The 25,831-nt window shown below is 41.4% G+C and overlaps 1 protein-coding gene across 1 annotated transcript in view; it reads right to left on the bottom strand.

Annotated features, from left to right (window-relative positions):
- Positions 1–25,831, bottom strand: part of ASPH (aspartate beta-hydroxylase) — a 176,723-nt gene that overhangs the window by 23,065 nt on the left and 127,827 nt on the right. Inside the window, exons 20-22 of the mRNA XM_047783864.1 lie at positions 25,609–25,707; positions 23,323–23,412; positions 17,301–17,438 (exon numbers count right to left, since the gene is read on the bottom strand). Of these exons, the coding sequence (XP_047639820.1) occupies positions 17,301–17,438; positions 23,323–23,412; positions 25,609–25,707 (327 nt within the window). The remainder of the gene's footprint in view (positions 1–17,300; positions 17,439–23,322; positions 23,413–25,608; positions 25,708–25,831) is intronic.

The following is a 25,831-nucleotide window of genomic DNA, read 5'->3' as shown; positions in this document are numbered from 1 at the left end:
CACGGCTGCACTCTCTTCTCTTATTGCTCTGAGTATATTAGAGCTATTAAGTTGGCCTTTGCTTCCCAATTTTTCTGTTTGCTGTGAACTACAGCATTCTTTCTGATTTTGTTTTATCTTCTTCAGAGTTGAAGGTCTCGCCAATGCGAGGTGACCCCTAGATGTTAGTCCTATAGAACTGAGTTATCATTGGAAACTCTGTGGGAAAGGGCAGAGCCCATGATTGACAGGCCTCACTCTTGGGTGCACTGTCAGGCTAGTGTTTTCTCAGGGCTCCCTAAAATGTCAGGACAGGCAGGCCTCTTTTTTGAGGCTACATACTTTTTTAGTTGCTGTAGTACCGGGTACGTGAAATTCCTTCTCTTTGAAGTCTCTGCGAGACTTACTTCACTCTCAGCTTTCTTGCATCTGCCAAGCCAGCTAATTCTCTTCCATTTCCAAAAAACATTGATGTTGTCTTCTGTTATTATTGCTGCCCTCCATTTTTTTATTTGTAGGTTTATAGTATTATTATTATTATCATTATTTTTACAGCCACACCTGCAGAACATGAAGTTCCCAGGCCAGGGGTCGATTCGGTGCTGTGGCTGCCAGCCTACGCCACACCCACAGCAATGCCAGATCCGAGCCACATCGCAACCTATGCCACAACTTGCAACAATACCAGATCTTTAATCCACTGAGCAAGGCCAGGGATCAAACCCACATTCTCACAGATGCTACATCAGGTTCTTAACCTGCTGAGCCACAACAGGAACTCCCATTTTTATTTCTTAATTGCCATTTATGTGAGGTTTCATGGGGAGGTGTTAAATGTGATGTGTCCGCTTTTGCGTAACCAAGCCTCATTCATATTTTTAATACACCTCTAAGAGCTGATTATTATAGACTGCTTACCTTCTCTTCTCTTAAACTAGAAAGATCTTGTAACATATAATTCCACTTTCTAGTGAAGTTTAGAAATGAAATCCTACTGGCTTGCAAAAGCCTTTATCAACACCTCAAATGTGTCTACAAAAGGTGACAAACCTCAAAGTAATGATGTTCCTGTGAAAAAAATTTATCAACAGAGAAGAAAGCATTCTCAGCATCATATTTCACATTTTAAACCAAACTCTGCTAATCCATACATTGATTATTGTCAACCAATTTGTCTTCACCTCTTGGCCTCTACACTTTCCTTGCATCATAGTTGCTACAGACCCAATTCCATGATGTGCTCAGGTGATGATAAAATTACGATGCTTGAAGCTTGACATAAAATCACTTGAATTTTGTCCTAATCAAACAAAATTCATTTAACTGAGCTTTAAATATTTTCTTCTGTGGAGGAAAATAGGACTGCTCAGAGGAACATTTTTGCTGAAGGCAGTTAGGAAATGTCACAGATCGATACGTAAGGAAAGTCACTGATGGCATTAGTTTGCCAGGGCTGCCATAACACAACCCCACAGACTGGGTGACTTAAATAGGAGAATTGTGTGGTCACCCAGATCTGGAGGCTGGAGTCCAAGATCAAGGTGTCAGCAGGTTTGGTTTCTTTCGCATCCTCTCTCCCTGGCTTGCAGATGGGCATCTTCTGTCCTTCCATGTCTTTCCTCTGTGTGCACGTACACCCCTCTTTGTTTAAATGTCCCTTTCTTATAAGGACACTAGTCATAATGGATTAGGGACCAGCCTAACAGCCTCATTTTAACTTAACTACCTCTTTAAAGGCCCTGTCTCCAAGTATAATCACACTCTGAGGTACTCGCAGGGTTAAGAATTCAATATATAATTTTTGAGGGCACATGATCAACCATGATTAACACGACTGAAGATTCAGGGTAAAACTAGATCCAGCTATGAAAGCAAAGAGCAGAAAGAAGGGGATCAGGAATCAAGTAAATCTATAGCAGCAAATAAAACTTAGGGAAAAAGTCAGGAAGGGTGATGCTTTGAACATGTGCATAGGAGCTTCCATTGTGGCTCGGCAGTTAACAAACCCGATTCGGATCCATGCATGAGGACACAGGCTCGATCCCTGGCCTTGCTCAGTGTGTTAAAGATCCAGTGTTTTGCCATGAGCTGTGGTGTAGGGCGCAGATGTGGCTTGGATCTGGCATAGCTGTGGCTGTGGTATAGGCCAGCAGCTGCAGCTCCAATTTGACCCCTGGCCTGGGAACTTCCATATGCCATGGGTGTGGCCCTAAAAAGCAAAACAAACAAACAAACAAAAAACCCCCAAAAAACCCTATGTAGGCAAAACATCATACAAGAACTCATAGGAGTTCCCGTGTAGCTCAAAGCGTTGTTACTACTGTGGCTAGGGTCACTTTAGTAGCACAGGTTTGATCCCTGGCCAAGGAACTTTGGCATGCCATGGGTACAGCCAAAACAAAAATGAAAAAGAAATTGTAGAGCTCAGATTAACATAAGCAAGATTAAGGTGAAAACTGTGTATGATTAGCTGTTAAGAAAAAAGGGAACTGAAAAAACCCGGACATTGCCAATTGCGAAGTCCCAGAGACCTCTGACCTATATGTACCTGGAAAGGTTCTGACTCTAAATGAAGAGAAGGGATGGGGTCAAAGACTATTCTAGGCAACATTTATACATAAAATTGGAGTCAGAGGAATTTATAACAATGGTGCATTCGTAGGATGGATAGCAAATTTTACCTAATTGTCCAAAAGCCTGCTGGGTTACAGGTAATTATTTTAGGAATTTTATATCTGATTTTTTTTTTTTTTTTTTTTTAGGGATAGAGTCACTTTACTTAAATCTTAGCCAAAACATGCCTAAGATTAAGACATTGTGATGAGACGACATGGGGTAGCAGTGTCCTCTGCCTCAGAAAGAATGTACCAGGGTAGAAGGGTGGCCCCTTGAGTGCTGAGTTGCAGTTAGGAAATTAGGGCAAACACCATAGTAAGTGCAACGCTCTCACAGCAAACTCATCTTAATAAAATCTCCAGGGAAATTAGTAGCATTGAAAGAGCAAGCTCTTGCTGGTCCAAATATATTTCAATCAGAGCTCCTGTTTTTCAAGTTTGAATATAAAAATAAAGGAAAACATCTGATATTCCTTATTGGGGAAATAAACAAAGACCCGCCACATGAGAAAAGCGAGGGCTGTGTGTTCAGAGCGAGTGGGAAAGCCTTCTGGTGACACAAGGGAAGACTTTGGCTGTGACCTGATTGGAGGCTGCTGGCCCCAGGGAAGCGGTAGGCAGGCTGACTGGATGCTGGGGGTCCCAGTGGTTTGTTAGGGGAGCATATTTGGCTTTCTCTGGTTGGTCTTAGGTTGAAAGTGGAGATAAACATTAGAGAAGTTGTCAGTTAGGAATCAGGTCCTGGCCGTTTGGGGCAGAAGATTATAGAAGGTATTGTTTAGCTTCCTGGACTGTCTCTGGAGAGGGCGATCTGGCTTAATTGCAAGTCTGATTTACAGCAGCCTGGCTTCCTGGGTTATGTACTGTAGAAAAGGGGTTGGTTTTCCTGGCAGGTTGCTGCAGTTGTGGGTTAAAGTTCTGGGTTTCTGAAAGGTCTGGCCATGGTGGCTTGGTACATTTAGTCTCTTGTTGTCCTTACCGATGGAAAAGGATCACATCAAGTACATAGCACAGGGACAGGGAAGAGTCTGGAAGGACTGAATTCTGTTCTTTCTAAAGGGGCGGTTGGGGGGGGGAGGGTGCACAAGGGCTGCTTCTCCTAGGAGAAAGGAAAAAGGATAGTCCAGGTTGCCAGGAGAAACAGCCAGCCTGCAGGGTTCAAGGTCTCAGAGAGCAAAGGAGATCCATGTTCCTGGGACTCCAGCCTAGACTGGCCAGGACGCTGGCCAACTTGCTCGTCAGAGGAAAGTAAAGGGGAGACGGGGCTTTGTCTCCCCTTCCCGCTCCCCCCAGATGGAAGAGTGCCCTGGGCGATGTCTGGAGGGAGTAAAAAGCTCCAAGTCCCTAATCGCCAGGGGCTGAAAGTCTGAGATAGACATTCTCCTTAGATATAAAATGAACCACTCGATAAACAGATACGCAAATCTTCTACACATAATGTGTGTGGATGCACATTTAACACCTCAGTGGAGGTGTACGTGTATTAAGCTATGGATCATGACCCACTCATCATACAATCTGGAGCTGCAAACGGTGCACCACCCTAGAGGTACAGCTTGCAACGCAGTGCCCGGTGCTGTAGGTCACACCCTGGACTGGACCTCCCAATGGGGGCAGAGATAAAGCCAATTTTTAGACACCGTCTAAAAAACTGACAAATACTGAAAACTCACTAATTTTGCTTTGAGAAAGAAAATGACCTTTTAGTTTGAACTAATTCAAAGAATTTCAAATATTTCATCCTTCTAATCTATTATGTTATCCTTCTAATATGTTATCATAACTGGCACCTTATACCATCCTATAATCTCCGCAGAGTGTTGAAGCTTAGAAACACTCTGAAACACACACAGGTACATCCACACTGGTGTAGTTTTGTTGTGTTGTGTTTTGTTTTTGCACCTTGGAGGAGAGGAGGAAGTGAGGCAATGATTTTGAATCTGGAGAGAAAGAAACTAAGGCTCAGATGGCTGAAAAGACTTTGCCAAGATGTCGGAGCTGAAAGCAAAACTAACCTGCTTCTAGGTTCATTTTATTTATTTTATTTTATTGCCTTTTTTTTTTTTTTTTAGGTCTGCACCCTCGACACATGGAAGTTCCCAGGCAAGGCAGTCGAATCAGAGCTGTAGCTGCCGGCCTACACCACAGCCACAGCAATGCAGGATCCAAGCCATGTCTGCAACCTACACCACAGCTCAAGGCAAAGCCAGATTCTTAACCCACTGAGCAAGGCCAGGGATCGAACCCAAACCCTCATGGAATCTAGTTGGATTGGTTTCCACTGCACCACAATGGGAACTCCAAGCTTCTAGGTTCATTTTAAATTACATAACCACTAAATTGTGTAAATTCTCTGGACTCCTGTCATCATTTTTACTGAAAATATAATTGGAATCCAAAAGTCTAAAGTCTGATTTAGAAAAATAGGATTAAACTATTACGTTAATCTTAAAAAACTGCTTTCAGCACTTCTTTACCCTATATTTGCTTTTCCATAAAATTGATAATCCTCTTAATTTACAGTTTAATTCCACTGTAATCTGACACTTTTGCTTCTGTCTCCATCTAATTCATCTCCAATGCAGTTCAGTGAAAACATTCAAATATTTAATCAGACAGATGCAAATGCCAAACTGCGAATGTAGTCCTGCCTAAGTCTTATTTTTGTCCAGGTGGTCTTATTTCTACACAATGGGTTTCTTAATTAATAAAAGCCACAGTCTGAGGGGAAATGCCAGACAGAGTATCATTCTAATCAATCATTCTTAGGCACCATGTCACAGCCTGGCACATATTACTGAGCACTTCTCCAACTGGAATAAAAGTACAGTATGAGGAAGGAAAACTTATCTGTGATGCTATGTGTTTATATCAGAGCAGCTCTTTTGAAAAACTCAGAAAAAGGATGCAAGTGTTTTCCTTTTCCCCAATGATGAAGACAAAGTTAGGCAACAGGGAAAAAATGGGAAAGAGTTATTAGGAACTATGGTTTTTCAGTCGCTATTGCCTGTCGTTGCATTCTCAATGCTACTATAGCAGTTTCAATGCATGCATGTTTATGTCTAAATTAGCCATGGAATGATTTGGATCAAAAAGCTAATCTTGGAATTCTTGTCATGGCTCAGCAATTAACGAATCCGACTAGTATCCATGAGGACTCAGGTTTGCTCCCTGGCCTCATTCAGTGGGTTAAGTATCTGGCGTTGCCGTGAGCTGTGGTGTAGGCTGGCAGCTGTGGCTGTGATTCGACCCCTAGCCTGGGAACCCCCATATCCTGCTGGCGCAGCTCTAAAAAAAAGACCTCCCCTTCAAAAAAAAAAAAAAAAAAAAAAAAAAAAAACAACGTAGTCTCCAAAAAGAAAAGCAAAATTCTTAAGTATGATGGCTTTTCTCTCACTGGAAAAAATTTCTTTTCCCTTTCTTACTTATAACTTAGCAAGGATGTGAATCCATTTTTGCTTCTATTTCTATGTTAAATACCCCCAAGCTACTTGGGGCTTTCATACTTGTTATTTGGACAAAAAATAACTCAAATGAAAATATGCCAAAAAGAGAAAACTCGACGGGGATATTTTTCTTTAAATTTTTTTTTTCACCAAGTGGTACAGAGTCTTAACACCCCCAGTGTACAGAAATTTGCCAAATTCCAAGCTACACAATAAGGGGAGAACAATGGCAGTTCAACCAAAAGGAAAACACAGATGATACATTTATTTTACTGAACATTGTCCTGTGCTTCAAGAAAACTGCACTCCACAGCTCCCTGGAACATACGATGAGGCTAATTTAAATGAAAATGTGCTATCCATGTTAGTTAATCGTTACTCAAAGGCCAGAATCTGGGTAATTATTCTAAAAGGAGTTTGGTCAAACATGGCAGCTCCCCCATCTAGAAGGGTCCCACCTTAGAATATTCATGCCTGGGTGACTGTCTGTGATTCACAATAGTCAAATCTGTAATTTGAAAACGGAAAAACATCTTGATATGCAAGTGGGTGTCAATTAAGTGGTCCTGGGCCCCAGGTCTCCTCACATAGCAAGTCCTCTCTTGTCACCGTCATTACTGGCAAGGGGTCACCTTGAAATTACTTTTTTTTGAAAGTCATGACATATACAATATTAACATTTCTGCTAACAAAAGTAGATAGCAGGAGTTCTCGTCATGGTGCAGTGGAAACGAGTCCGACTAGGAACCATGAGGTCTCGGGTTTGATCCCTGGCCTCGCTCAGTGGGATAAGGATCTGGCATTGCCGTGAGCTGTGGTATAGGTTTCAGATGTGGCCTGGATCTGGCTCTGTGGTGTAGGCCATCGGCTACAGCTCCAATTAGACCCCCTAGCCTCAGAATATCCATATGCCACGGGAGCGACCCTGCCCCGCAAATAAATAAATAAATAAATAAATAAATAAATAAATAAATAAATAAATAAAAGTAGATAGCAAAGTAGAACTAACTTCACAATCACAAAGCACTGATTTTGAAACCCAAGCTGTCATCCACTTGAGAGTCTATGCTGCTGGGGGCCCTGTGATTAAAGCCCAGGACTTGCTTTTCTTCCTAGATGAAGCAGAGCTTAAAGCAGGCAGGGCTGAAGGGAAGAAGCCCAGAGAAATAGAATGTTGAGATAAAGACTTAATTGGCAAAAAGGAGAATAACATGAGCCATAAGGGCAGACCTCACTTGGAGTGCGTAGGGCATGGGCTGGAGGACAAGGAGACCCCAGTTCCAGTCCCAGCCCTGATCCATGAACATGGGACCTTGAGCAAATTTCTTATTTCCTCTAATCTTTATTTACTCAAATATAAGTGCATAAAACCATATCTATCTTAAAGAGCTGTTTAAAGATTAGAAGTATTATGCACAAAAGCATTTAGCAAATTGATTACAAATAGGAGACATTTATTTATTTTTATTTTTTATTTTTTTGGTCTTTTTGCCTTTTCTTGAGCCACTCCCGAGGCATATAGAGGTTCCCTGGCTAGGGGTCTAATCAGAGCTGTGGACACCGGCCTACATCAGAGCCACGGCAACTCGGGATCCGGGCCACGTCTGTGACCCACACCACAGCTCAGAGCAATGCCGGATCCTTAACCCACTGAGCAAGGCCAGGGATTGAACCTGCAACCTCATAGTTCTTAGTCGGATTCATTAACCACTGTGCCATGGCGGTAACTCCACGAATAGGAGACATTTAATACATGACAGCTGTTATGCTCTTATTTCAATAATACATAAAAATTCAAAATTGGCTTTCCAACTTATTTTTTAGAAACTAGAAAGTATTTTCCTATGAAAACAAGATAATACATTAAAATGATACATCATAACAATAATGTTTATTGAGTACTTCCTACTTACTTATTAAATAAACATGGAACATGTCCTAGGCACTTGGCAGCTAATGAAATAGAAGCAAGAAGAAATCTTGCTCAATATCACATGGCTAGTAAGGAATGGGGCCAAAAAATGGAAACCAGGCAATGTAGCTGTGGAGCTGATGCTCTAAACTATTTCACTGCATTGCCATCCACAGACAAATGGATCTAGAGGTGTTATATATATGTACAGAATGGAATATTACTCAGCCATAAGAAAGAACGAAATTCTGTCATTTGCAGCAACGTGGGTGGACCTAGAGAGTATTATGCATAGTGAAATAAGTCAGACAGAGAAAAAACAAACACTCTGTTATCACTTGTATGTGGAATCTAAAAAATTTAAAAAATGCTTGAATATCACAAAACGGAAACAGACTTGATGATACAGAAAACAAACTAGTGGTTACCTGTGGGCCAGATAGAAGGAGTAGGAGCCATAAAGCATATGGATTAAAAGATACAAACCACTATTTATACAATAGATAAGCAGAAAGGGTATACTGTGCCACATAGGGAATTATTGATAACTTTCTTTTCTTTTCTTTTCTTTTTTCTAATGGCTGTACTCTCAGCACATGGAAGTTCTCAGGCCAGCGATTGAATCCAAGCTGCAGCTGTGACCTACGCCACATCAGATCCTTAACTCACTGCACCACAGTGGGAACTCCTGTGTACAAACTGTACAAAAACTGAATCACTATGCTATACCCCTGAAGCTAACATAATATGGTAAATTAGTTATACGTCAATAAAAACAAAACCAGCAAAACAAACAAACAAAAACAGGCACTATGGCTATGGAGTGGATGGTCTAACCTGCACTGCCTCACTGATAGTTAAGTCAGGAGTTCTTCATCAACCCCCAGAAACCTGTTTATTTTCTAACATACTTGAACTACACCATATATATCACAATTTCCCATTTTTTAACAGATTTATTGAGACAACTCACATGCCATAAAAATTTGCTCAATTAACTTTTTACAATTCAGTGGCTTTTAGGGTATTCACAGAGTTATGAAACCATCAACACTAACTAATTTTAGAATGTTTTCATCACACCAAAAAGTAGCTCCTTACACATGAGCAGTCACTCACCCTCAGCCCCTCCCCTCGATCCTGGGCCACACCAACCTACTTCTTCTCCCTACTGCTTTGCCTGTCCACACACAGTTCATAGGGATATAATTGTGCAATGTGGTTTATCCATGTTGTACCATGGATCTCAGAGCTGGGTCCTCTTTGATGGCCGTTGTGTAGATATATCACATTTTGTTGGAGTCTCCGTAATGGCTTAGCAGAAACGAATCTGACTGGTATCCATGAGGACGCAGGTTTGATCCCTGGCCTCACTTAAGGATTAAGTTAAGGATCCCGGTGTTGCCGGGAGTTCTGGTGTAGGTGGCAGATGCGACTCGGATCCAGAGCTGCTGTGGCTGTGGTGTAGCCTGGCAGCTACGGCTCTGATTCGACCCCTAGCCTGGGAACCTCCATATGCCGTGGGTGCGGTCCTAAAAAAAATGATAAAATAAAATAAAATAAAAAGACCAAAAAAAAGGTGTATCACATTGTGTTCCCTGCCTGATGGAGAGGTACACTCCAAGTCTGCACTTCTTTGAAAAATTTTTTCTTAAGTATATTTTCAGGGTTGAATTATGATCCCCAAATTTATATGCTGAAGATGTACCCCCCCCCGGAACTTGCCTTATGTAAATACGGATAACTTTTCTTCTTCCTTTCAGTCTCTTAATGTTAAGTAGAATGTTAGATATAGGTTTTTCATAGCTGTCCCTTTACAGACTGGGAAAGTTCCCTTCTATTCCTAGTTTTTTACGTATTGATTTTTATCAAGAAAGGGCATTGGATTTTGTCAAATGCCTTTTCCATTCATTTCTAATGAATTTCTGATCATTTCTAATGAAATGATTATGTAATTTTAATTCTCTATTCTATACATGGTTTGTCATGGTGATTGACTTCATTTCATTCTAGAGAAAAAACCCACTTGGGCATGGCACATAATTCCTTTTATATGTTGCTGGATTTGGTATGCTAATTTTCTGAGGATTTTTGTGTCTGTATTCATAAAGAATACTGGCTTACAGTTTTCTTTTCCTGTGATGTCTTTGTTAGGTTTGAGTATCAGGATTAGACTGGCCTCATACAGCAAGTTAGAAAAATTTTCCTCCTCTTTCACTTTTTGGAAGAGTTTGTGAAGAGGATTCGGTTTTCAATGGACCCAGCTTCAAGTCTGCTGATTAGTTCCTCTACTGCACAAATCTGTTATTGAATCTGCGTGGTGTTGTCCTTTATGACTCCAGATTTTCCACTTGATTTTTTCTATAATTTCTATCTCTTTATTAATATTCCCTATTTGGTGACACACCATCATCATCATTTCCCTTATTCTTTAAACATGGCTTCCTACAGTTATTTGAACATATTTTATAATAGCTGATTTAAAGTCTTTGTCTAGTAAGTTCAGCATCTAGAACCCTCATAAACAGTTTTTATTGACTGCATTTTTTTCTAATAACGTATATATTTTTCTGTTTATTTCTATGTCATGTCATTTCTGTTGAAAATGGACATTTCAGATAACATAATGTGGCAACTCTAGAAAGTAGATGCACACCCTACTCCAGCATTTGTTGATGATTTTTGTTGTTACTGCTTGTTTGGTGACTTTCTTGGAATAATTCTGTGAAGTTTCTATTACTCTGGGGTATTGGATGACCACTAGAGCTTCCTCTTGGTGAGCTTAATGGTCAACTAATGAAAGGTCAGAAATTTGACCTTTAACCAATAACTCTTCCTCCCTTTGCTGAGGTGGGACAGAGTTTGGGGGTATGCCTGTGATGCTCAAGCAGTTTACAACTCTGATCGAGCCTTCAGTTCTTGCTTGTGCAATGTCTCAAGGTCAGACAAAGGTGGAAGACTGTGTCCTCTCAGGTGCTTCCTGGACATGCTCGCCATGCTGCACGCACGTGCATTGGCCTTCCACATCCCCAGGAATATGTTGGAGCTTTTCAAAGACCTGCCTGGACAGATCTTCTTTATTAAGCCTTTTTTTTTTTTTTTGGCCAGGTTCTTGTTAGCCCTAACTGGTACCACTGCCTTGGGCAGCTGTGATATTTTAAAAACGACCACAAGATTGTCTTGTCTAACAGCCTGGGATGAAGTTTTGCTTATGACTGAGTTCAAATAACAATAATGTCCTGATGATAGGGTTTTTTGAGCAGCACAAAATAGGTCAAAGAGTGACATTGCCTTGGGGGTGAAACTTTTTCAAGTGCTCCAAACTTCATGGGCTGCCACCAAAGCCTGAAAGGCTGTGGTCTTCATAGGCAGTGTTGTGAGACTGCCAGTTTTCAAGGCTACCCTGGAGCTGGGGAGGAATGTCTGGGAGTAAGTCAAGTTACCATCCCACAAATCCTGCTGTTCTTACTGATGTTTAGCAGGTTTTCTTGACCAAACACTCCACAGATTGCTATAAGTCTTTGGTTAATGTAAAGAGTTCCAAAGTTGATTTAGACAATTTTTCTCCATGTTTTCATTACTTTTATGGAGGGGTAAATTCACAGAGATATTCTTTCTGCCATTCCAAAGGCCTACCCCAATATTTTATAAGCAATTAATCAGCTGAAGTTTCAACAGGAACTCTGGACAGTCTAAATAACCTCCCTTTTTATGCAGCAGCAATTTCCATGCTAGAACACTCTTGTTCCTAAAACAGCAGGGAGAGGGCATTTTTCTCTTCTCCAAGCCATCCTGCTGCAGTGCAGAAGAAGTAAGAGAGAGTTTTTCTCACTCTCAGCAAAGAAGAATGCCACTTGTACCAACTATTACATATAGGAAATGCCAAGTGATAAGATTTTTACATTTCTGAAATTTCCAACACATCTATGAAACCATTAGAGAAAAGAAAGTTTATAAAAACTCATAGCTCAGTGGGTTAAAGGATCTGGCGTTGCCGCGAGCTGTGGTGTAGGTTGCTGACACGACTCAGATCCCACGTTGCTGTGGCTCTGCATCTATAGCTCTGATTTGAGCCCTAGCCTGGGAACCTCCATATACCGTAGGTGCAGCCCTAAAAAGCAACAACAACAACAACAACAAACCCTCATACAACAAGCCTGATTTTTGAGTGTCTATCATGTATCAGATACTGTGCTGGTCCTGAGTAAGATGGACATGGTCCCTCTTACAGTCTCATAGGCTCTTATTTTATTTTACTTTGTATTTTCTGATCTTTCTAGGGCCACACCCGTGGCACATGGAAGTTCCCAGCTAGGGGTTGAATAAGAGCTGCATCTGCAACTCACACCACAACTCATGGCCATGCCAGATCCTTAACCCACTGAGCGAGGCCAGGGATCAAACCCACGTCCTCGCGGATACTAGTCAGGCTTGAAACCCGCTGAGCTACAATGGGAATGCCTCATAGGCTCTTAGAATACAGTGTGCTAAGGGCTTAAAAAGGATGTAGAAGGTATTTTGTATGCATGTAAGGAAGGACCCCTAATTCATCCTCCCCACCGCAGTGACAACTTATCAAACCTCTGAAGGAAAAGTCAGTATTGGCTGTGAGGGGAGCAGGAGAGAAAGGTGAAGGGAAGGGATAAAGGAAAGAGGCTACAGGCTAGCATATGGAAAGGTGTGGTGGGAGTCCTGACCGAACTGACGACAACAAAGTGCAGCAGCAAGACATAAGGACGGACTAATATGCGTGGCATTTGAGGTAAAGCTGAATCACTGAGCAAAACTAAAATTGGAAAGGAATATGAGCCATGGAAATTACATGGTGAGTTAATTCTCACATTGAATGTTAGTGTCTATACAGCTGGAGTAAAATAGTGAGAAGTCTCTTTGGGGAGCATAGCTTTGGTAGAAATTTTAACAGCAGTTGAGCTAGAGTTGAAAAGGTTTCTTAGAAAATGAATGATAAGAAAGGGAGGAGTTCCCGTGGTGGCTCAGCAGTAAAGGAACCTGACTAGTATCCTTGAGGATGTGGGTTTGATCCCTGGCCTCGCTCAGTGGGTTAAGGATCTGGCATGGCCGTGAGCTGTGGGGTAGGTCGCAGACGCAGCTTGGATCCCGTGTTGCTGTGGCTGTGGTGTAGGCTGGCAGCTACAGCTCTGATTCAACCCCTAGCCTGGGAACTTCTATATGCTGCAGGTGCGGCCCTAAAAAGAAAGAAGAAGGAGAAAAAAAAGGGAGACCCCAAAGCAGAGAACAGTGTTTCGATCTGAGTCAGCGAGGGCACTGGCCACTGTAGGTCACTTTCCAACATCCACTGTGATCCTTCCTCTTTCCTAAGAGATCCCTGAGTCCGTTTGAGTGTTCCCTCTCCCCCCAGATAATCCATTCAATTTAGCAGAATCTGATCCTTCCCTGGCTCTAGTGGTTGATCTGTTGCTTTAGGGAAAATCTCATAGCCTCTTGCTAGTACTTCATCCAGAGTAGAGATGTGATGGAAACTGGTTCAGTCAGACTGTGTTCCTGCCTGATGGAGAGGGACACTCTTTCTCCTGTTAAAAGCCTACTGCTCCAGCCTATTGCCAGCTACTTGGTTTCTCAGGCTCCCTTGTAACTGCGAGCACCCACGTATATGGTTTTGGCCAACAGGAGAGGGTCTGCTAGGTTTCCACAAGTCCACTTAGGGCTGATGTGGGGGTTCAACAATGTTATGAAATTCCCACCTTCCATCCCTCCCTTCCACTTGCTGCTGGGCAACCATCATGCAAAAAGCCAGCACGGGGCAAAAGTGACCAAGGAGCAAGAGTAGTGACAAGAAAATCTTCCCCAGATTACACCACCCCTGAAGTCTGCCCTGCTGCTAGGTTTCCTTAACATGAGTCAATCAAATTCTTTGTTGTTTAAGACAGGCGCATCTACGTTACTTGAACTTGAAAGCATCCTGAAAGCTACAGCAGGGAAATAAACTCATAAAGAGACCAAGGAAAAAAATAAGATTAGATAGTAGAGGAGGATCAGAGGAACTCAGTGTGATTCCATCTGAGGTAGGATGGAATTTTACAAAGGAAAAACCATCACTGACAATGCTCAATGCAGTAGATAATTCAAGGAACATGTTTTTCCTGTACTATTTCTGCTTTGGCTATAGAACCTCTTTAAATCGATCTGCATTCACTGTCCCCACACCATGGTTTTTTGATCTATAAAATATTCAAAGGCTAACTGATGACATCCTACTTTACAACTGGATTGTGATCATTATAAAGTGTGCTTCTGCAATAAGATATGAAATAAACAGTGTTAAGGAAGATATTTAATGTAAGGATACTGAAAACGCAATGAAAGTTTTCTTCTCCTCAGTAGACCGAATTGATCAATGAGGTCTTCTAAGTCTTATAGACACATTTTATTCACAATGGTCTTTAACCAAAATATTACAAAACACGTAAAATATATACCTGAAGGTAAAGAGAACAGTATAAAGAATTCTGTATATCCATCATCTAGATTCCAAAATTATCAATATTTTGTCCCGCTTGCTTTTCCCTCCTCGCCTCTCTCAGATGAGTGCATGCCTGGTGGTAAAAACAGCCCAGGAGCCCAGGGTGACCCTCCCTGTCCGAATGAGCGTGGGTTAAAGGGAACACTTGGTAAGATGAGTGCTGTCGGCTGCAACCCAGACCTTCTCAAGAGCCAAACCTCATGTCCTTCCCAAAGGTGGAAAAGTTTGGGTATAAATGAAGAAAAGGAGAAACAGTGGCTGAAGTTAAGAGGATGAATAAGGGGGGGTATGTCATGGGGACTCCAATAGTACACGAACACCTCGAAGAGGCTGGGGGCGAGATACTGTCTTCTCAGTGACACCTGATGTCTAAATGGGGGACTCCATCTGCTGCTAGGACCACTCTTACTTTTGGAACTAAGAGAGCTCCTGGAGGCGGGCCACCCCAAGTGGACTCGCCCTGGGGGATACTTTCCTAAGATGTGATGATGGACTGGACGCGTGGCAGCGTCAGTTAACTGTTAGCATCCTTTTGTCAGAAGGGCTCTGTTGGTCAAAACCTAGGGGTGGTGTGGGATAATATAAGAAAGATATCTGGCCTTTGTCTCCACTTTGGGGCACAAACCTCCTAAAACCCACAAAATTGCCTGAATAACAGGAGTGACTTTGTCATTCAAAGGAGCCCCTTTGGAGCACAAGTGAATTTATGCCAATGTGACCACTTAGCCTGGGGCCCAGGTCGCCTCAAGTTGGGGCTGGTCACCAGAAAGATAAGATGATTAGAAGGTTGGAACTTTCAGCCCCACCCACCACTGGAAGGGAGGGAGGTCAGGTTACAGGGGAGGGTGCTGCAGATTAAGCTCCACAAAAACTCTAGAACCACAAGATTTGATGAGTTTCTGGGTGGACGAGTGTGTCCACACACCAGGAGGGTGGTGTACCCCAGTTCCTCAGGGACAGAGGCCACTGGACTTGGGACCCTTCTGGACCTCACCCTCTGACCTCTTCATTTGGCTGTTCTCTGTATGCTTTACAATCTCCTTTATAATAAACTAGCAAACCTGAGTAAACCTTCTGAGTTCTGCATACTACTCTGAAAAATTAACCCCCAGGGGACGGTCATAGGGAAACCTCTGATTTTACAGTCAGTTGGTCAGAAGCTCATGCGACAATCTGAACTTGCTTTTGGCATCTGAAATGGGGGGCAGTCTTCTGGGACCGGGCCCTTAACTTCTGGGATCTGATGCTATCTCCAGGTAGCTAGTATGAGAATGGAGTTCAATTTGTAGGGCACCCAGTCAGTGTCCCCTGAAAACTGGAGAATTCCCCGGTGGTGTTGAAAAACACACTTTGACTAGGTGTAATCAGTTGTTTGAAATCAGGATGTCTTTTCTTGTATGAACAATGTACATACGGCCGTTAGATTCTCAGGCCAGACCACTGAAGACCATCTAATGCATGCGATAAATGATGTCTTTTACATTTTGAATAGTAAACAAGATTTCCATTTTATTAAGGTATCTAAGAAGAAGGAGTTTATCAAAAAAGTGTGTCAAAATCAGAAAGTAGACATTCTTACAGTTTGGATTCAATCTACCATTATAAAAGCTTGCATTATATACATATTTAAGCCAGTAAGTTGTTGGAATCACTTCATTTCTCTAACCTACATATCTGCCACAACATTTTCTAAAAATATGTGTATCTAATTTTTTTTAATATACTGAGGACCAGTGGTTCTTAGAGTGTGGTCCAGGGACATTGGGGGGTTCTCTTGGCCCATGAGGGGGTGTGCAAGATCAAAACCATTTTCTTAATACCACAAGGATGTTATTTGCTTTTTACATGCTCTCTCGTGCAATGGGCACACAAGTGGAGTGTTCCAGAGGCTGGATCATTGCTCTGGTGGGAGTATGTGTAAAGTAGTGGTGAGAATCCTCCCGTCTTTTTTTTTTTTTTTCCTTTTTAGGGCTGCACTTGTAGCATATGGAAGTTCCTGGGCAAGGGGTCCACTTGGAGCTGCAGCTGCCAGCTTACACCACGGCCACAGCAACACCAGATCTGAGCTGCATCTGTGATCTACGCCACAGCTTGCAGTAGCTCCAGATCCTTAACCCACTGAGCGAGGCCAGGGATCAAAGCTGCATCCTCATGGATGCTAGTTGAGTTCTTAACCTGCTGAGCCACAACGGGAACTCAGAACTCTCCTGTCTTCCATTAGGCCAGACGTCAAAGAGATTTGTGAAAATATAAATCAATTCCCATCTTCTCATTTTGCCTTTTGTGTTTCGAAAATGTATTTTTTAAGTTATTTCTATTAACATGTCATGGAATCGTTATTTTATTTTCAAAGAAATCATAAAAAGAGTACATTCTTTCAGTTTTAATTTCTAAAAATCATATTGACCAGACATAACCTCCACACCTCACACAGCTGGCCCCCTCCAACTCCTTGGAGTGCTCAATAAGCTTAAGAGTGGAAAGGGGCCCGGAAGCCAAAATATTTGAGGGCTCTTCTTCAACAAAATATTTGAGGGCTCCTTCCTCCCCCATCTGACCTGAACTCTTGGCTAGCGAGACGAAAAGATTCTTTCTGAGGTATTTTTTGCAAAAGCCCTGGAAAGGAAATCTATCTCCTCCCTGACATTTCAAAACTAGAAAAATGGCTCATGGTTGTCTGCTTTTAAAAATACAGCCTTTTACTTTTGAGATGAAATTGGCTGTTTTTGTTATTTTTGTCAATTTAAATTTAGGATTTAATTTCCTATACTTTTCACTGTTAAAAGTATTTCGAGGAGGAAACTGACAAGGGCTGGGGAGGGGGGTGAGGGGGGGGCAAAGCTCACCTTCACTAGTTCCGTGTAGCCCGTCTCCTTGGGGGTCCACCAGGGCTGGGCTCTCAGTCCTCGCACGTTGTACAGGGATCGCTGCCACACGGATGCAAAGTGGCCCCGCTGGTGCCCAAGCTCGTACCACTTATACGCCTGGAGGAAAGCAGGAAGACTGAACTCCAAACCAAGTGTTTTTACTCATGTTACAATTAAAGGCATGATCACGTGAGGAAAAAAAAAGAATCTATACATGTATGTGTAACTGGGTCACCATGCTGTACAGTAGAAAATTGACAGAAGACTGGAAACCAGCTATGATGAAAAAAAAAAAGAAATCATTACATATAAAAAAATAAAGTTTTTTTCCTTGATTTAGAGAAAACAATTAAAGTCACTAAAAATAGGACTTTGCGACATTTCAAGAAAGCGCTTGTCAGGTGTCTAAATCTGTTATACTGGAAAAAATACTGTCACTTGATTGGGTTTCTGATTAGGAACCATCATTTTAAATAAATGTCGGTCTTTTATCTTCACTTTCAGGCTGCAAGCTCTCTGAATATAGGGCGCAGGCTGCATTCATTCTGGTCTCTTCCCGAGGGTCCAGCCTATCATTTAGCTTTCATTTCTAAATTCTATTTCTATGTCTCCTTTAAAAGGAAAAGACTGTGATTGTCATAATTTCTTCATGGATATCTGCACTGAGTGAACTGCGATGCCAAAATGGAGAGCAGGTTCTTTTCACATAAACCGTCCCCACGAAGACGGACGGCTACCTCAGGGTAACAGCGTGTACATCCTCCGTTAAGGAAGCCGACAGAAAGAAAATACTATTCCGAGCTGGCAGTAAATACAGTGATAGTCTGCATTCCTTTTTTTCAGAAGGGCATTTTTGTTCCTCCTATTTTTTTCCCTACCAGAAGGGATAACATTTGTGGCTGGAGGCTAGCTGTAACACGATACGACTTGCCTCCAAGAAGACTAGCCTTTTCAGGGACAGCTGCCTGCAGTCTGTTCCATATGTCCCCTTCAAATGACACCCCAGCCATATGCTCTCCTGGTGGCCCTCCCCACACGTCTTCTGCACGGGGCTTGCCCCATTGTCTTTAGAATGGAAGGCAATTCGAGGAGTGTGATGAATAGCATCCTGTCTGTTATTTTAATTCCCATCTAATGGATACTTTTTAAAAAAATTGAATTGTTTCACTTATTCTGTATTCAAGGCAATGACAGCCATATTTGGCAATTATCTGTACATTTTCTCACATTTAATAAAAACTAAACCTGTATATCCAAGAAGCTCATTAAAACCCAAGCAACAAAAGATCCAAAGAATACCACACCATGGCACATCATAAACAAGCGGAAATTCAGCAAGGCAAGCTGAAAATTAGTGATAGAAATAAAATCTCAAAAGCAGTTAAAGGGGGAAACGAAGACACATTACACAGAGGGGATAAATATACAAGATGGCAGAATTCTCACCAGAAACAACGCATATAAAGAGGAAGTGTTGAAACACACCTAGCCACAAACAGACCTGCTAACCTAGAATTCCATAACTAGAAAAAAAAAATCCTTCAAAATGTAAGTTGACTTAGGACATTTCAGTAACTTTAAGATTGAGAGAATGTACTGCCAGATAATGTGCACGACAAAGGGTTTTAAAGAATGTTCCCATGATTATTTTCGAAGAGCGATTTCAAATATGCATTTGGAGCAATGAAAACAGACATTAAACATCAAGCAGATTAAGAAGATAGTCAAGAAGAGTATCTTCATAATATCTCACTACCTTTGGATGCAAGAAATAATGACTTTAAAGAGTCTTTTAAGATTCGCAGGTCCAAATTTCTTTGGTTAGGAAAAGCGAGTGTGCTAGCAGAACCACTCCCATTTTCAGTAACACTTTCTAGCTGACGACTTGCTTCTGCATGTGTCGTTTCATTTGATCTTCCCAATAACCTCAGATAAGTCCATTTTACAAGTGGTGAAACTGAGATTTAAAAAACACTAAATATATTGAACCATCGCCCAGGATACCTGGCAAATTATTCCATTCTCCTTCCATCTTTGTACCATTTAAAAAAAAAAATCAAAAATACATTATCACAAATAAACTTATTTAATTCTCTTTCTCAGTAATTTCTCAAATTAAGAACACATATGCTAATCACTCTAGCGCATTTCCCTTGAAATACGTGTCAGTGGTAACCATTAAGCAATTTCTTTAAAAACCAGAAAAATGGCTCGTGGTTGTCTGATTTTAAAAATACAGCGCTTTACTTTTGAAATGAAATTGACTGTTTTAGTTATTTTTGTCCAATTTAAACTTAGGATTTAATTTCCTATGCTTTTCAGTGTTAAAGTGAACAACAGTATTAATTACCATGGATAATTTTTGGAAACTCATAGTCCATTAATTTTGGAACTATCAGCAATTCATTTGGATGGGCAATGGGGCATCTGTGTACAGCACAGGGAACTGTGTGTGACTGGGTCACTTTGCTGTACAGCAGATACTAGAGAAACATTGTAAATCAACTATATTTGAATTTAAAAAAAGACTTGGCATATTGTTAGAACAGTGAGAAAGAAATTATTATAGGAAAGCCTCATATTATCTTATTATATTAATATATACATATTACAGCAAACTTTATAATTCTAGTTCAGGAGGTAGATTTCAACCCTGGCTTTAACACTCACCATGCAGGACACCTGGGCGAGGGACTTTGTTTACGGTGACAGGTTTAAACTGTCTACAAGAGCTTTTCTGACACTCAAAGTCAGTACTAGTGCATCATACAGGACCCCTGATTTTTATAGCCCTGCCATTTAACTTTTTAGAGGAATGGAACTATGAAATGATATATTAGGAATTAGAAAAATCATCCACAAAAATATCTCCATTGATATAGGGGACCCAATGAATTCAGTGAGGTTCCTTTTTATTATTTATTTATTTATGTATTTATTTTTTAGGGTCACACCCATGGCATATGGAGGTTCCCAGGCTAGGGGTTCGAATCAGAGCCGTGGCTGCCGGCCTACGCCAGAGCCACAGCACTGTGGGATCTGGGTTGCATCTTCGACCTATACCACCTATACCACAGCTCACAGCAATGCCGGATCCTTAACCCACTGAGCGAGGCCAGGAATGGAACCTACGTCCTCATGGATGCTAGTCAGATTCGTTTCTGCTGAGCCACAATGGGAACACCAATTTTTTTTTTTTTTTAACATTTAAACTACCTTACAATAAAAGTTGCTAGAAAACCAGTGATCAAGTTGTTAGACTCCTCTGAAAATGTCCTCTTTGCTATTTCCTTTTTCTCTCTCTCCTCAGGAATATCTATACTGAAATAGATAGAAAGCACACCTGGGCACCTTGTTATATGTGGTCTATGTCAGGGTCGACTATACTTCAAACCAGTGCCAGCTGTCATTCACACACATGCACACACACACAGACACACACACACACACACACACACTCACTGCATAAAAATAGTGTGTCGAGAGTCTAACTCAGGAAGCCCAGGCCATGTGTGAGGCCTGCTGTTCTGCCCAGAGCACAGGGCCTGGACATGGAACACACACACCTGTGATGAGAACAGGTGGCTGCCACTGGCCTGGGAGGATCCTGAAGGCCATTGCTTGGAAATACTACTCTATTTTTATTTTCTACCATGGGTGTCTTGAGCCCAAGGTGCCTGGAAGAAAGTGAGACTAAAGCAGAAAACGACAACCGGGTTCTTACAGCCACCATGGAGGTGGACGGTAACAAAGAGGCCCTGACCAGCTTGGGGTGAGGAGGGGGCTGGGCACAGCGGGGGAAGAGCTGAGGCTGATATTCAAGTCTGAGGCCAGGAGTGGGCCATACCATCACACAAGAGCCGAAACCTAGGAAGAGGCATGGCTTAGAGGAAAACAAGCAAGGGGTCATTGTGTCATCATGTGGGGACCTTAGGCAACCAGAAGACATGGGATTCTGAGCTTTGAGCAAGAGCCCAGGGCTAGGAAGTAGATTTGGGAGATACAGAAATACTGGGAACCGCCCAGGCTGAGCTGGCCCCAAAGTACCCTGACTGATCTTCCTCCCACTTCCTGACCATGGGAAATGGTCCCGTTAGGGGCTGTGGGTCTTCACTGCCCGGGCTGCCTGAAGCAGAGCTTCATGCTTCAGGGCATGAAGGATGGTGGCTTCTTGTCTGCAAACTCAGCACTAGAGTCAATTCAGACTCAGACTAATGTGGGGCTTCTATAGGCTTGCTCCTCCTGTAAGGACGAATCTTTGTGAACTTTTTCTATTCAAAAACTGTGCTGTTCTTTGCATATGAATGGTAATTAGCTGATAGAACCGTCCCATAGGTTCAAATCCCAAGCCCTTAACACGTCTTTGGTAGTGAATTCTTTGCCCTTGAAGTCTGGGCTGTTTTCATCTAAGACGTGAAAATAAATCATAGACTTCTTTTATCTGTCTTTGCCCTGGACCCTGAGATGTTCAAAGGTAAATTAATTAGTGACAATTACATTTCTAGCAATCAGAAATGAGCATGTATCCAGTGTTAGATACTGTGGCAAAATCTTTCTTATCTCTTTCATTCAAAGGAGGTACTAGGCACTTACATCTAAAAGAATGAACACAAAAATCACTACAAATCAGCATTTCTTCTCCCTTCTTTCTCTTCCCCTCTCCTTTCTCATTCAGTTCCAGTTGATTGACTGACAGGTCAGAAGGGGAAAGGTACAGATACATAGCAATGTATAAAGAAAACAGTGTCAATTATCCAAATTTCTGTTACCCAAATTGGTTCATGTCTTTAGCTGACAATTCCCCATCACAAAACCCCTTGCTCCAATAAACCCTCTCAATTGTCCAAATGATCTCAGGTTCTTATTAATTTTAGCAACCAAAATTTATTATCTATATAGAATGCATGGTCACAAAGATTCAAGGTCTCACTTCAGTCTTTGATCCCTTACTCTAAGGAGAGCCCAGCCCGGAGCCTTGCGATGGTGTAGGACAGATCCGGCAATGCTGTGTGAACCACACGGATGATGAAAGCTGAGGAATTTATATTGTATGACGTCAGGATTAATGACCCAGTGTTATGTCTAAAGAAGCTGACACTGCACTCAGAAAAAAGGAACAATCACAAAGAAAACATCTGATTCGTTTCAGCCATTCCATTTTCTGTGTCAGTACAGGTCAATACCATAGCTACAGGTGTTCATCTTAAATTTGGTATTAAATGTTTCAGAAGGCAAATGACACAATTAATCACTGGGTTCAGTATGCTTAGGAGTCATTTGAATAAAGCCTTCATTCTAGAAAGAACCACTTTGGAGTTCCCATCATGGCTCAGTGGTTAACAAATCCTACTAAGAACCATGACGTTGTGGGTTCGATCCCTCCCCTTGCCCAGTGGGTTAAGGATCCGGCGTTGCCGTGAGCTGTGGTGTAGGTCACAGACACAGCTCAGATCCCGCATTGCTGTGGCTCTGGCACAGGCCGGTGGCTACATCTCCAATTCAACCCCTAGCCTGCAGGTGCTGCAGGTGCTGCAGATGCAGCCCCAAAAGGCAAAAAAACTAACTAACTAACTAAATAAATAGAACTACTTTTAAAATTCCAAAATAAAGTAAAAATCTTGGTAAACTGTAAAAAGTTTTAGAATATTTAAACAATTTCAAGACATCTCTTTGTTTCATAATTTTAAAAATATTTTTTCAATGCAATATCTTCTCTATGGACACACACACAGGTATACACACAGGCACACAGACATACACAAACACACAGTAACATAGAGGCTGCTTTTATGATAATTCAGATACTTTCTTGAAAGGAATTATAAAAGTCAAAGCCCAAAAGTCCTTTACAGGATTTAGTAGGAATTATTGGGTTGTTTAAAACACCACCTTCAAAAATTTATGCTGAAAATATTTTTTTCAATTGTAACTTTCTCAGACAAATAACACCCCCCCCCCCAATTTTCTGTTAAAAAGAACAAAAAGTCCATAAACGCTTTACCTCTTTGTTTCCAACTCTTTGCATGGCATCCCCCAGGTGGAAATAAAATCGCCCATCATCAGTGCCAGGATGCCCAGATTCTATCCCCTCCTGTAGAAAGGACAGTGGTAGTATTTATGAAAGAATTAAATACCAGATTAGTCCACTGATTTACTTAATCTTCAAATACCATATGAAAATCTAAGAACCAGAAACCTCATCTCAATATTAAAGTTTGGCACTTAGGTTACTGGTCAACGTTGACAATGCAAAACCAAAAGGAGGTGGTAAAATTAAATTTAACAATACATTCATCATCAATTAACACTGGAATAATAGCCCATAAAATTAGTAAGATGCTTTGTGAATTGCCTCTGTGGGAGCAATCGGATTTCAATATCCCAAAGAATTTCTTTGGCTGGGTTTCTATCACATTAATTTTGCTCTCCAAATCTGACCATATGTCATCTAGAGGCTTTTTCATCCCTGAACCAAAATGTTTAGTTGCTCATAGACATTTGAAATGATAGAGACCCAACTGCAAGTAATATTTTTATTTCCACTCAAAAAACAAATGTGTTCTCACTTTTCGATGAAATCTTTTACAGAACACACAATAGGATTAAAGCCAGTTGGAATCTATGAAAATATAATTTTATTAAACAACTCCTAAAATGCTTAGCTGATTTCTATCCCCATTGCCCACAAAAGAACTGAAATTTAAATTTGCATAAAAACAAAAGAGAAAATATCAAAATGAGAGAATGAATTTAGAAAAGTAAAAAAAGGACAAAGATAAAGCCTATTTAAATGTCTAAAAATCTTCATCTTTGAGGCCTCTTCACAAGAAGTCCATTATCTTTCACTCAGAAGAAGTTTTATTTTCATGCTGTTAGAAAATAGCAGCAAGGACCAGAAGCATCACTCAGGAGAGGAGAGTGGTGATCCAGACTCTTGACTGACAGATGGGCAAATAAGCATCCACGCTCATTAACTAATCAACCCTACCCTTGCTTCCCCAACTCTGAGCCAGGAAAGTACTATTAGGTAGGCCCTTATTAGGTCAAAGGAAATCTAAGGGGAACTCTTTAAATCAGAGAAACCCACGTGCCCACAGGACCATGGTAGGAAATGGAAAGGTTGCAGAGGCCCAGTGACAGCCAAGCACCCTGGGGGGGTAGGTGCATGGCCACCTCCAGGGGATATCACCACTTAGTCCTGTGCTGGGATGTGGGAGGGCCAGATGTGACCTTTCCAGAGACCAGAAACCTGCATAATTACATAAACTGTTCAGATTCTCAACTAGCACAAGCAATTAAAATTGTTTTTAAGGGAATTATGTTGGCCAAATAGACCAGGCAAGCTATTTGCAATCAGTCAGCTGCTATTTGGGATCTCTGATCAAGTCATGTGAAAGAGATCACAAAGCTGTTGCATAAAGGTCACTGGTATTCAATCAGCTACCTGGTTGATATGGCAGCTATCAGGGAGTGTTACTATTTCAATTAACATTACTTAAAATTAAAATAGGAGTTCCTGCTATGGCACAGTGGGTTAAGGACCTGGCATTGCTATGCTGTGACACAGTTGTGGCTGCAGCTTGGATTCGATCCCTGGCCTAGGAACTTCCATAGGCCATGCATGTGGCCGAAAAAGAAAAAAATTAAATTAAAAATTCAGTTCCTCAGTCACACTGGCCATATCTTAGATGCTCAATAGTCATGCATATCCTGTGGCTACCACATTAAAGAATACCAATGAAGATCATTTCCATTGGGGCAGAAAGTTCTGTGGGGCAGCCCTGAGCTAGACCAAATGTGATTCTGGTGAATGGACAAGGATTCAATTAGAGAGGTGAGAAAAAAATGACAGCATACTTTACTCTGAGTCTTTCAAGCTATCAGGCTTTTGGGGATTTGACCTATTCAGTCTGCATTTGTTACCTCACTTTGTATAGGTTGCCATGAGCCCTGTGTAACATAGTATCAACGTATAATGAAAGTATAAAAGGAAGAGTAACGCACTGTTCACATTGTAAAATACTTTATCAACACATAACTGCAGTTTTAGGAACTTCATACAATCTTTTCCAAAGAATCTTTGTTTACATAGTTGGTTCTTCTCCATCTGACACTCTTGATTATGCTGAATGTCTACTCTGCCTATGAATGTCACAGTCAGAGGGCGTACATTTTGGTGATGAAAAGATTCAGCAGTACAAGCCAATCAATCTATGATACATAGTCAAGGGTGTGCAAAGGACTGAAAGGGGTGGGAAGAGGACAAGAGAGGAGGGGAGGGAGGTACCTTTAGGTAGGGGATGCTCTCTGCGATCTTGTTCTGTGCCTTCAGGATAAAGCCATAATGTACTTTAGCAAAGCCATCATTAGGCGTCACATTCAGAACCTAAACTCAAAGAAAACAAAGGGCTATTGTGATGGACTATGAATTATACCAATGACTGTCAAAACAGGTTTTAATTAACTTTGCCATACATGGACTGGATTATGATGTTATAGCTATAATGTTT

This window comes from Phacochoerus africanus, chromosome 6 (assembly GCF_016906955.1).
Source record: "Phacochoerus africanus isolate WHEZ1 chromosome 6, ROS_Pafr_v1, whole genome shotgun sequence".
NCBI classification, from domain to species: Eukaryota; Metazoa; Chordata; class Mammalia; order Artiodactyla; family Suidae; genus Phacochoerus; species Phacochoerus africanus.
This window is presented reverse-complemented; position numbering and strand designations above follow the sequence as displayed.